General features: G+C 44.3%; 1 protein-coding gene across 1 annotated transcript; it reads left to right on the forward strand.

Moving 5' to 3' along the window:
* The first annotated feature begins 894 nt into the window (after positions 1-894).
* LOC117501752 lies at positions 895-6,248 on the forward strand. Its single transcript, XM_034160711.1, has 5 exons — positions 895-973; positions 1,074-1,096; positions 2,360-2,474; positions 2,610-2,783; positions 5,350-6,248. Exons 1-5 carry the CDS (start codon positions 971-973, stop codon positions 5,974-5,976), a joined length of 942 nt encoding a protein of 313 aa, XP_034016602.1. The 5' UTR covers positions 895-970; the 3' UTR covers positions 5,977-6,248.
* The last annotated feature ends 7,685 nt before the right edge of the window (positions 6,249-13,933 follow it).

Here is a 13,933-nt window from a genome sequence, read left to right on the forward strand (position 1 = left end):
TTAAGTGATTTATTTCCACGATAAGGAATTAAAGTACTTCCAGGTGTCATATGTTTTCATCAAGCTGTGATTTTGAGCTCAGAGAAACAACACCAACAGGTCAGAAAAAAAAAAAACTACTCTGTGTGCTGCCAACATCGTTTTTAATTTAAAAAAAAAAAAAAAAAAGGATCTTAACAGCATATGAGGGATTTGTTTAAAATGGAAATGGACACATTAACAATGCTAATAGCATACAATATTAATATTGCAACAGAGACGTCTTAGATGATCCATTAGGACATTTCACCGCACAAGTCGTACTATTCAGGTGTTTGTAATAAATATTACATATCTGTTATTTTATATATTCATCTTGCCACCCTGCAGTTTGCACACACATAGCATATCTGATTTTTATTTATTGTATATTTGATATTTTATTCATCTTTGTTTTTGCGTGGAGACAGTGGCAACAAAATTTGGTTCCACTTTGTACCTTTTACCAGGTGTAACGACCCTTGAATCTTAAAAATCTCCAGACAGACACAAAAGCGAGTGAGTGGATGGACAGCCACTGTCACTTAAAGCAACCACGCTCACAATCATACAGAATTTTAATTAAAATGTCTCAAAGTAAGAAGGTAGAAAAATTAATTCACTGCCCGTACAGTTGTCATGATGAGGAAACTACAGAGACCAAAACCAGTAAAGCCAGTTTTTGTACAAAGTTGTAAAGATGTTTATTTCTGCTCTCAAGTTGCACATTTTAAATGGGCTTCTAAGGGAATGTGCTGTTTTGGACTCAGCCTCAAGCGGCCAGTCAAGGAACTGCACTTCCCAGTTGGGGTCAAAATGTGGGCACGGGTGGAGGCGGGAACCAGCCAGCCAATCACATGACCGCAACTTTGTAGGCGGGGTTTCGTGAAAATTGAAAAAAAAAAAAAATCAAGGAAGTTTCTTTAATTTTCCGTTTTGACTACCAGCAGTGATGGTGAGTAGCAGCTTCTAAGTGTCCTAAACCAGTTTATTAATACTATTTTAAACAGATTACTAAATGTTGAATTATTCTTATGTTGTTATTACTGTGATAGGAGACTGAAGCAGAGCGGAGACGGTGAGTCGACTGATTTTTGACAAACCAACAATATTTAAAGTAGACCTGCATTGAAATAAATGTCAGATTTCAGAAAGAAATAGCTGATATGTATTTATAAGACTCTTGTGAATGCAGTAAAGTAAATCTGTAAGCCCAAATTTGTAATTCAGCGGAGAAATCTTCGTTAAAATGACAAATTTGCAGCTAAAATTTAGCCCTCCGTGAAAGTTTTTACATCCGTATCATTTCCATGACGTCAGTGACAAGACGACGCGCTCCCGCCTTCAGTCTGATCCCGCATTGAAATTGATTTTATCTGTTAGTAATGTTACTGTTATACACATCCTGGTTTCAACATCCAAAAGTAAGCTTCACTGAATGTGAGATACAGCTCTGCATGCCCGGTCTGCATGCTCAGATCAGCAGCGAGCGACATCGACAGCGGGCGCCGTTCTTCCCCGACGCCTCGCTCTCACTGCCCTTGATGCTCTTACCGAGTGCATGCGCTCGTTAAATGCCGCCGCGGGCCACTCACACCCCCGTGTCTGCTGTGCAGCTGCAGACACGTCCCTGTCTACTGAATGGAGGTGCAGCCAACTTGGCACAAGTCCAGAGACTATGCTTACCGTTTTAATACGAAGCGGCCGGTGACACCTGTTGCCCGCAAGGACAGACTTCTTGCGGCAAAATCCGCAGTGCCGCACGTCTCGGTAATCGGAGCTGCAGAGCTCCGTGGCCGCTGAGAGAGGTTTATATCTTTTTAATGACTTGGATTCTTTGCGGGTCTCGCCTCCGTAGCCCACGATGGTACACCGGAGGCGAAAGACAGTAGATTTTCAGTGCGACACCACTCAATCAAACGGGCGTATGAAAAAGTCCCCAAAAATAATTTTAAGCACAATAAATGTGTACTCACCAAGCGTACCGCAAGACAATATGAAGTTTTAAAAAAGTAGATCTTCCGTATAACACAAGAAAAAGGTGCACATGCAAACTGACGTAAATCCACAAATTACAACTGGCGCAATGCATGCTGGGAGAGGGTCTTGTCCGTGACGTCTTGGCAGCGTCCATGATGAGAGAGACAATTTGCGGAGGACTAAATGTTAGCTGTAAATTTGTCATTTTCAAATGAAGATTTCTCCGTTGAATGACAGATCTGGGCTTGCAGATTTATTTTACTACATTCAGAAGGATCTCGTTCAAAAAATCTGACTGCATTTTTTTCAATGCAGGTCTCCTTTAAGAGTTTCAAGTAAAAATTGCTAAATCTTGTTTTAGAAGAGAAGAATACCTGGAAGAAGTTGATAAGTTCAGAAGCAATGCCATCAAAATTATCGAGCAGATGCTGGATTGGGCGAACCAGCCAAAAGGAAGTAGATATTTAGTCGATGAGGTAATCTACGTTATGAAACTAATAAAAAAAAAAAATTATTGTTCCCACTGCTGTGAGGTTTGTATTTTATGTTGGCTTCTTACAAACACACACCAAAGAAAATAACTAATAACTTTATTTGTTTCTACTTAACAGATACTACACAGCATCTTCTTTTTGGGCAGAATCACCATTCCCCAAATTCCCCCAGACGCCATTGTGACTGATAAGGACGTCTATGAATTACTGGTAGACAAGTATCCTCAACCTTTTAAGTGTTATTCCTCCATGGTGGCCCAGAGGAGTCCTTTTTCATGCGTGCTGGACATGGTGAGATAGCATTTTAATGAATCAAATTAAATCAAATGTGAATATATGAACAAAAACTTATTACATGATTAAAAAGCAGTTTTATTTACTGCCACATCATTTTAGTCACAGATTATTTTGAGGTACATAATGTGCATGGACAAAATTTTTGGTACCCCTATAATTTTATGTACACATTTGAATATACGAGGTCTGTGAGAAAAGTATCCAACCTTATTATTTAAAAAAAAAAAACATATGGATTTGAATCACGTGTGATTACATCAGCCAAGCTTGAACCCTCGTGGGCATGCAAGAGTTTTTTCACGCCTGTTGGTGACGTCATTCGCCTGTGAGCACGCCTTGTGGAAGGAGTGGTCCAGCCCCCTCGTCGGAATTCCTTTGTATGAGAAGTTGCTGAGAGACTGGCGCTGTGCTTGATCAGAATTTTTTCAAAAACTGTGTGTCACATCCGAGTGGAGACCATTCGAGAAATTCAGCTGGTTTTCTGTGAAAATTTTAACGGCTGATGAGAGATTTTGGATTGTTTCTATCGCTGTAAGGACTTCCCACGGAGCGGGACGTCGCGCAGCGCTCCGAGGCGACGTTGTCATCCTGTTTCAAGCTGAAAACCTCCTAATTTAAGCCTCTGTTGACCCAGGACGTCGTGAGAGAACAGAGAACTTTCAGAAGAGGTCGGAATCAGCAGTTTATCCGGACATTCCACTGTTAAAGCAGATTTTTTTTTTATGAAAGACGTGCGGATGGATTGGTGCGTCGGCTCGCAGCCGGCGCGGCGCACCCGCCACAGGAAAAACACCTCAGTTGGAAGCCTTAAGGACAAGTTGGAACATGCCCTGCTGTTAAACAATTTCTCAGATACTCACTCAACTGAAAGCCACCAAAAGCCGCCTGGATTTTACAAATGGTTATCAACACGGAGGTGTTTTTCCTGTGGCAGACGAGCCGTCGCGCCAATCCATCCGCACGTCTTTCAGTAAAAAAATCTCCTTCAACAGTGGAATGTCCGGATAAACTGCTGATTCCGACCTCTTCTGAAAGTTCTCTGTTCTCTCACGACGTCCTGGGTCAACAGAGGCTTAAATTTGGAGGTTTTCAGCTTAAAACAGGATGACGACGTCGCCTCAGAGCGCTGCGTGACGTCCCGCTCCGTGGGAAGTCCTTACAGCGATAGAAACAATCCAAAATCTCTCATCAGCCGTTAAAATTTACAACGAAAACCAGCTGAATTTCTCGAATGGTCTCCACTCGGATGTGCCTCACAGTTCTTGAAAAAATTTTGATCAAGCACAGCGCCAGTCTCTCAGCAACTTCTCAGACAATGAAAATCCTACGAGGGGGTTGGACCACTCCTTCCACAAGGCGTGCTCACAGGCGAATGACGTCACCAACAGGCGTGAAAAAACTCACGCATGCGCACGAGGGTTCAAGCTTGGCTGATGTAATCACACGTGATTCAAATCCATATAGTTTTTTTTTAAAAATAAAACTGTCGGTTTCTTTTCTAATAGACCTCATACATATGGTCAGAAATTAATACAAACAAAGCAGTTTGTTTAATCAAAAATATTTTATTTGGCAACAAGAATAAAAGTTATTTGGCAACAAGAATAAAAGGAAATGCTTTCATAAAGTGAAACAAAAAAAATCATGCCATAACATATGTTGGGCACGGTTATTGGCTACTACTGAATTTAAAGTAAATAATCACTTTTACAGCCAGTTTTCTTTAGACAAGACGGGATGGATACATTTGCAAGTCAACTTGGACTTAATTTCCATCGATCTTTAAGAAATACAAACAGTATGGTACTGTACGATAAATCTGTCTGGAGGAGGCAGTTCTCAAAAACTGAGTGGCCGTGTAAGAAGGAGACTAGTGAGAGAAAGCACCAAGACACCTGAGACAACTGATAGGCTTCTGTGGCTGTGATTGGAGAAACCGGGACAGTTAAAATACTGAACAAAATATCAATGTATTTTTTTTTAAACCATCCATCCATCCATTTTCTTCCGCTTTATCCGGAGTTGGGTCACGGGGGCAGCAGCTCAAGCAAAGCCGCCCAGACCTCCCGCTCCACACACACCTCCCCCAGCTCCTCCGGGGGAACCCCAAGGCGTTCCCAAGCCAGCCGAGAGATGTAGTCCCTCCAGCGTGTCCTGGGTCTTCCCCGGGGCCTCCTCCCAATGGGACGTGCCCGGAACACCTCTCCAGCGAGGCGTCCAGGGGGCATCCGGAAAAGATGCCCGAGCCACCTCAACTGACTCCTTTCGACGTGGAGGAGCAGCGGCTCGACTCCGAGCTCCTCCCGAGTGACATTTTATTTTTATTTTGTTTCTAACTTGTGTCTTCACATCAGTTTGGTTGTAGTTTGATGCACCATTGCACATCCCTTGAGAATCAATCTACAGGGTGACTGACGTACAAGATCGATATGCTCACAGGTGCAAAAATGTGCTCAAGTACATATCGTATGTGAGAAGCTCGTTCCAGCTCTTCAGCTTGGTGGAAGTCATTTTGGTTTTTGGGGAATCACAGATTGACAGTAGTTGTACTTGCTTTCAGGTTGTCAAGCTGAAGGAACAACAAAACGAAGATGCCATAAAAACTACTCTGAAAGAGTTTGCTGGCACGCTGAATCCTACATACCTGGTCTCCACCACCATCTGCATCTGTCAGCACCGCAACACAGGCAAAGCCAGGCAGTATGGGGTCTCCATGTCCACCAGTACTCGAAAACAAAGACAAATTGTGATAGGTTCTTCCTGCTGCAGCACCTGGGAGGAATACGTGGCTAGCGCAGTGATGACTTACTATCCAGGAATGCAGAAGAACCCCAGATTTGATGGTACCTTCAAAATTCCAAAGTATGTGAGATGCGAAGCATTTAATATCCGTAAGGGGGACGTAATCCCTCCATGCCAATCCTGTTCAAATATGTTTGGTTTGCCCATAAGTAGTGATGCCAAGTGGCCCTATGGCAACTGTGCTGAGCCCGAGAGTCTGAGCAACTTGCTCAAAAATGATCCTGAAATTAAAAATGCAGCAGCACCAACCTCCCCAACCTACACACCAGAGAACAGGGAGAAGGCTAAAGTTGCTGTTATGAACCGCGTTCGCGCTGACCTAAAAGAAGAACCCATTTATTTTAAGTGGAATGGTCAATTCTACGAGCCACAAAGAGAGTGGTAGGAAAAAAGGCAGTTGCATTAAAATCTGTTATTGATTCAACCAAAGCGATTTCATATGTTGATCTGTGACAACTGTGATTTTCTGTTCTTTAATTTCCTGAAACCAAACCTGCAATTTTAACGTTTTCTCTTTTAACACTATGTGCTCTGCTTGCATTTTGTGCATTTCTAAATGTTGCACCATTCTGACACAACAGTTGCATAATTTTTAAAGAAATTAAAAAGCTGTACTGACTCTGTTCTTGGCAATAAAATCAATGTGCTGTAACTATATGTATGAATTGTTTTGATTTTAATCCACCTTTCACTTTGTGCAGAACACACCTGATTTCTAAACAAAGGCACACTTTAGAGAAAATGCCTCATGAAATTTGCTGCATTTAAAAAAAAAAAATTCCACACTACAGAACTGCCCTGGGCAACCACCCAGGTTTGGGCATCCGTGGCGTTCTTCAGCCACTGAGGTCCTCAACACTAAGGCACCTACATGTTAGATCAAGATCGGAGAAACTTGCCACAAAATGTAGCTGTCACTCCCTTATGATGCAACTGATACTCCTCATCTGAGCCTCTTTGGGTAACCACTAATTTGATACAAACTTATTCCAGTGGAACCGAAGGATCCTCCAAACTGACCTCTCAGCAAGGACATCCAGTCATCGATTTAAGCTAAATAACCTTGGTGACACATGCTAATTTGAGATACATCTGAGAAGCAGGCAAATGTCAAAACTGCACAGTTATTTTTTCCATGTCACATTATCATTATTGTAACTTCACAATTTAATAGGAAACAAAAGCAATCAATAAAAACAGTATTTTAGCTCACCATTAAAAATTTGCTCTGATTCTACTTCAGTGAACATAGAATTGCCCAACCGCGACATTAGCGTAAACTGCTCCTTTGTACAGAGAGAAGGACCCCAGCTAGCTACGTCCGCTAAACTCTGCACCATTAGGTTGTCTACCTAATATCTAACACTTCTTCAAAACCCTTGTTAACAGGTAGACTTTTTTCTTCTGCCTACCTTGTGCTGCGGAATAATCATTCTAAGGAGTGAGCAAACGTTCATATGTTTGTCTCTTCAGCTGCCACGTACAACATATTTTATTGAACAGTTCATAACGTGCTGCTCTACGTTAGCGCCAAGTACAAAGAGAAAGAGAAGATGGTAACGTCCACTTGTAAGCTAGCTACACGTGATTCCATGCCATATTTGGGGATGTGGGCCAAGGAGTGTATCATACACAATGAAAAAGTGGAACTTGTCACATCATATAAGTATTTGGGGACTATTTTTGATGATAAGCTGAAGTCTGATGTAAACACGGACACCATTGTGAAGCGAGGACAGCAGAGACTTTATCTTCTCCGTGAATTTAATTATTTTTCTGTCAGGCCTGTCATCCTTTGTCATTTTTATCAGTTTTTTAATGAGTCTTTTGTGTTTTTCATTGATCTGCTGGTTTCACAGTCTCTCAGTGAAAGACAGAAACAGCCTGAACAACACTGTTAAAATCTGTTCAAAGATTATCGGAGTGAAACAAAGAGACTCTTTCTGTAATCAACAGATCCTCCGGAAGGCTGAAAGCATCTTGTTCTTGTCAGGTCTTGTTCTTTTAGGAGCGTTTTCTCTGCTTCCTTCAGGACGCCATTATGCTTCCCCAGTTTGTAAAACCAACCAGTTTTTAAAGCTTTTATCCCTTCGGCGATTTGACTTTTAAATGCTCCATAGGTCTGTCATGTTTTTATTTATTTATTTATTCTTGCTATTCATTTTAACTCAAGTCTGTTTTTATTTGTTTTATTGATGTTATATGTTATGTTATTGTGGGTTTTTTTTTTTAACAGACTACTCTTGTGAAATTGCCCCTTGTGGGATTAATAAAGTTGTTGATTGATTGATTGATATTTGGCGCAACAGCCCCCCTCCTGGGCAAATACAGTTACATGCATTCATTTTGTTATATCTGTTTGTTGTATAACTCTAAGCTGTGTCAACCAATCTGTGCTCAGCTTTGGATTTTTATTTTTATTTGTTTTACGATGCCAGCCAGGTCATTTGATATTATTCTTGAGAGCCAAACAAAATGTTATTCTTCAAAGCTGATGGGAAATGTGACTTATTTTCAGTCACTAATTCACAGAGGCTTTGTCTGATGTTTCCTGTGGTCTTCTCTTCAACAGCGTATTTGTTTCCAGAACTTGTATAGTCAACGGCTACTGGACAGGAAAATCCTGTCTGACTTTTCAACGTGTTCTTCCGAAAACACTGGCAGTTGGTGACGCCAAAGAGGCGGATTTTAAAGTTTTCCTTAATCATTGCGTAATTCACAGCTCTTTGTTTTCACAGACGTTCAATGGTGCCTTACAGAAACAAGAAGCTGTCCTGAAACTGGATGCTTTGTTGGAACTTGAATGGTATTCTTTAATTTGGACACATAAATACATAGTAAATGGACTGCATTTACATAGCGCTTTTCCATCTGCATCAGAAGCTCAAAGCGCTTTACAATGATGCCTCCCATTCACACACACACCAATGTCAGGGTGCTGCCATACAAGGTGCTCACTACACACTGGGAGGAACTAGAGGATTAAGGACCTTGCTCAAGATTTTAGTGATTTTCTGGTCTGGCTGGGTTTTGAACTAAGGATCTTCTGGTCTGAGGCCCAACAGTTAACTACTAGACCATCACCTCTCACACACACATATATAGACACACACACACACACACAATAAATGCTTCATCACACTAGCGTGCATCTGTACTGAAACTCACACAGATGGCTGAAGTTATCCTGCAATCTGGAATTAAAATTGCTGTCAGTGTTTGATGTCTAGAAAAAGTGAGCAGTTTTTGTTTGACAGATCATCTCTAATCTAGTTATCCTTTGCTTAATCACACTTTAACATATTAAACATGTTCCATAAGTCAAACAGGTCATCAGATTTTATGACAAAACACCAGGATGACTTATGTGAGGCTACACTTATAATTACTATAACTTATAATTAATTTCACTCAGGAGAAAAATGAATTTTATCTGCATTATTTACAACAAACACCCACTTTAGCAGACAGAAGTTAACTGACTCATTAATGTTAGTGTCCTGGGTAAAAAGAAGTCAGAGTTTGTTTGTTTGTTTGTTTTTTTTTACCCTGAACAAGCAAAAGCATCCATTAGAAGTGCCGAGCTGCATAGACAACTTCAATGTGGAACTAAAAGTGTGCACATTTACCCCATTAAATGTATGTAAGTCCCTTATGCTTCTCGCTTGCTTTCACTTGGGTTCACCACAGCAGATCTGAGGTGGATCTGCATGTTGATTTGGCACAAGTTTTATGCCGGATGCCCTTCCTGACCCAACTGCAACTTGCATGGAGAATGGGACGGGGTGGCCTTGAACCGGGAACCAAGCGCACTTAACTGCCAAGAACCTTTTTTTACATGAGTGATTATACAGTTAGTCTTACCTTAGCTGAGCCATCATCTTCTGCTGTGGTTGTCTTGCACAATTCAAAAAAGTCAAGTGCTGAGTAGGGTCTCATTCACAGTATTTGTTACCAGAATAATATTGGGACAAAATACCACCTGCTCATGTGATATAGGCATGGCCATAGAGACATAGTGTGATATGGTAAGATACTGACTGTTGACAAGGGGATTTTTTTCTGTGATTTTATTTGTGTCAAGAACATTTTAGCACATAAAATGTCTTCAAAAGTGGAACTTCAAAAGGAAATGTCCAAAAGTAGTGGAATGATTAGAATACAATATTGCAGAGAGCTGGTCCTTCAAACAAGAAAGAGCTGAACAAATTGCAGTGATGATCTCGATGTGATTTCCTTTTATTTCCTTATTCAATTTTACTTTGATCTCAGTGACATCACAAAGAATATTGGAGACAAAATCAGAGTCCTGGCTGCCCCCTCATCCATCAGTTAATGGAGGCAATAATGTTTGACTTTGTGTATTATTGAATGTGGAAAACAAGACACAATCCAGGAACCCTTTGCAGGAAGCAACTCAGGTAAGTGGTTTAAATGTTGTTGTGTGAAATGTAAATAAAAACAGAATGCAAGGATTTGCAAATCCTCTTCAACGTATATTCAATTGAATACACCACAAAGACAAGATATTTAATGTTCAAACTGATAAACCTTTTTTTTAATGCAAATATTTGCTCAATTTGCAATGGATGCCTGCAACACGTTTCAAAAAAGCTGGGACGGGGGCAACAAAAGACTAGGAAAGTTGATGAATGCTCAAAGAACACCTGTTTGGAACATTCCACGGGTGAACAGGTTCTTTGGAAACAGGTGAGTGTCATGACTGGGTATACAAGGAGCATCCCTAAAAGGCTCAGCAATTCACAAGCAAAGATCGGGCAAGGATCACCACTTTGTGAACAACTGCATGAAAAAATAATCCAACAGTTTAGGAACAATGTCTTTCTACGTTCAATTGCAAGGAATTTAGGGATTCCAACATCTACAGTCCATAATATAATCAGAAGATTCAGAGAATCTGGAGAACTTTCAACACGTAAGCAGCAAGGCCGAAAACCAACACTGAATGCCCGTGACCTTTGACCCCTCAGGCGGCACTGCTTTAAAAACCAACATCATAGTAAAGGATCTTACCACGTGGGCTCAGGAACACTTCACAAAACCATTGTCAGTTAACACAGTTCGTCGCTACATCTACAAGTGCAAGTTAAAACTCTACCATGCAAAGTGAAAGCCATACATCAACAACATCCAGAAATGCTGCCGCCTTCTCTGGGTCTGAGCTCGTTTGAAATGGACAGACACAAAGTAGAAAAGTGTGCTGTGGTCTGATGAGTCCACATTTCAAATTGTCTTTGGAAATCATGGATGCCGTGTCCTCCGGACAAAAGAGAAAAAAGACCATCCAGATTGTTACCAGTGCAAAGTTCAAAAGCCAGCATCTGTGATGGTATGGGGGTGTGTTAGTGCCCATGGCATGGGCAACTTACACATCTGTGATGGCACCATCAATGCTGAAAGGTACATCCAGGTTTTGGAGCAACACATGCTGCCATCCAAGCAACGTCTTTTTCAGGGACGTCCCTGCTTATTTCAGTAAGACAATGTCAAGCCACGTTCTGCACGTGTTAAACAGAGTGGCTTCGTAGTAAAAGAGTGCGGGTACTAGACTGGCCTGCCTGCAGTCCAGGCCTGTCACCCATTGAAAATGTGTGGCGCATTATGAAGTGCAAAATATGACAACAGTGTTGTGTGGGCCGCTGAAGAGGAGGTACTGCTGGCCCACCACCACCAGAGGGCGCCCTGCCTGGAGTGCGGGCTCCAGGCACCAGAGGGCGCTGCCGCCGACGAAGGCTGTCAGGCTGACAGCTGTCACCCATTACTAGACACAGCTGACTGCACTCAGGACGGAGTATATCAGCAGGACAGCGTCTCCACCTCAGTGCCGAGATATCGCCTTGAGATTAAGGTAACCTACTCTGCTAGTATATATTTTGAGGACTCTGATAAACCTTGCTAAACTATTTCAGGACAGCTGATTACAGAAAGCACCTTGCTTGGATAAGTACTCACCTTCCTGCTTCATTATTTCAAGAGGTGGAGGCGGCTTCTCCCCTCTCCGTCTACTGGGTGCTGTCGCACCCATACCTGTGTGTTTGTGCTCTTTCCCGCCAGCAGTACCGGATCCGACGAGCGAAGGCAGTGGCCACCTGGGAATTCGGGACTTGGCGGTTCCAGTACTCCTGGTTTTCGGTGGCAGAGGAAATCTGGGTGGTTCCGGTTCGACGGGGACGGACGTCTCCTACCTTCGAGCCTGCCCACACAACACCAGCAGATTTCGACTTACAAAGTATTAATTGTTGTATTGGTTGTGCCCTGTTCACAACAGTAAAACTTGTTATTCACCTTTCTCTATTGTCCGTTCATTGCGCCCCCTGTTGTGGGTCCGTGTACCTACACTTTCACAACAGGATATCTCGGCCAGCGTCATGGATCCCGAGGGGCGTCAACCGGCTGTTGAACGGCCAATGGAAGAACAGGGCGCAGCGGCGGCTTCGGGAGGGGTAATCGGTGAGTTGCAGCGGATCCTCACCGCTTTCACCACTCGGATCGATTTTATGACCGAGCAGCACGTTCTCCTAAACCGCAGGGTGGAGGCTCTCGCCGCACAAATGGAAGCGCGCCCTCCGGGCGCCGCTGCGGCTCTCCCTCCCGAGGACCCTGCGTGTGAGAATGACGTTCCACTGGTTGTTCAACGGCCCCTTCCTCCGTCCCCTGAAGCATACATAAGCCCTCCAGAACCGTACGACGGCTGTGTGGAGACGTGCGCGGACTTCCTTATGCAATGTTCGCTCGTCTTCGCTCAGCGTCCCGTGATGTACGCAGCTGATGCTAGCAGGGTAGCTTATGTGATAAATCTGCTTCGCGGGGAGGCACGCGCTTGGGCTACAGCGCTCTGGGAACAGAGCTCACGGCTCCTTCAGTCATACGACGGGTTTGTACGGGAGCTCAGAACGGTGTTCGATCATCCCAACAGAGGAGAGTCCGCTTCAACCGCATTACTGTCCATACGACAGGGACGTCGGAGCGCAGCTGCCTATGCAGTCGCCTTCCGCATCGCGGCAGCGAGATCCGGCTGGAATAGCACTGCCCTCCGCGCTGCCTTTGTAAATGGATTGTCTCTGGTCCTAAAAGAGCACCTGGTGGCTAAAGACGAACCGCGGGATTTAGACGGGCTCATTGATCTGGTCATACGGCTTGACAACCGGTTAGAGGAACGTCGCCGGGAGCGAGGCGAAGGGCGTGGCCAGGCACGGGTCGTCCCTCTCCCTTCCGGGTCCAATCGAGTTCCGCCGTCCCCACGCTCCTCTGTTCCGGCGCTCCGTGCGCTTACGGCTCCCCCTGCTGACGAAGCTATGGACACGAGCAGGGCAACATTTAGGGCACCTGAAGCACAAAGGAGGCGGGCCCACGGAGCTTGTTATGTTTGTGGCTCGAGTGAGCATATGGCAAACGATTGCCCCGAGCGGTTAAACTCCAACGCCCGCCCCTAGAGACTGGGCCAGGGGTGGGCCAAAACATGCACGTGGGACACACCCACATTGCTACACGACTCCCAGTCACGATCCTATATGAGGATTCAACCCTGAAAGCCCCAGCACTGGTGGACACGGGCTCTGAGGGGAATCTGCTTGACAGCAGATGGGCCAGGGAGATAGGGCTCCCTCTGGTGGCTCTTACCTCGCCTGTGCAGGTTCGGGCACTAGATGGCTCCCTACTCCCACCAATCACGCACAAGACACCTCCAGTAACTCTGGTGGTGTCAGGCAACCACCGGGAGGTGATCGAGTTCTTCGTGACTCAGGCCACCTCCCGTGTGGTTTTGGGTTTTCCCTGGATGCTAAAGCACAATCCCCGGATTGATTGGCCGTCCGGGGTAGTGGTACAGTGGAGCGAAACCTGCCATCGGGAGTGTCTCGGTTCCTCGGTTCCTCCTGGCTCCCAAGCTAAGGAGGAGGTCCGAGTCCCGCCCAATCTGAAGGCGGTGCCAGCGGAGTACCATGACCTCGCTGACGTGTTCAGCAAGGATCTGGCCCTCACGCTACCTCCCCACCGCCCGTATGATTGTGCCATTGATTTGGTTCCAGGCAGTGAGTTTCCGTCCAGTAGGCTGTACAACCTCTCACGGCCGGAACGCGAATCCATGGAGACCTACATCCGGGACTCTTTAGCTGCCGGGTTGATCCGGAATTCCACCTCACCGATGGGCGCAGGTTTCTTTTTTGTGGGTAAAAAGGATGGCGGACTTCGTCCATGCATTGATTATAGGGGGTTGAACGAGATCACGGTTCGCAATCGATACCCGTTGCCCTTGTTGGATTCGGTGTTCACCCCCCTGCATGGAGCCAAGATGTTCACCAAGCTGGATCTTAGGAATGCGT

Source organism: Thalassophryne amazonica, chromosome 20 (genome assembly GCF_902500255.1).
Source record: "Thalassophryne amazonica chromosome 20, fThaAma1.1, whole genome shotgun sequence".
In the NCBI taxonomy this organism is placed as follows: Eukaryota; Metazoa; Chordata; class Actinopteri; order Batrachoidiformes; family Batrachoididae; genus Thalassophryne; species Thalassophryne amazonica.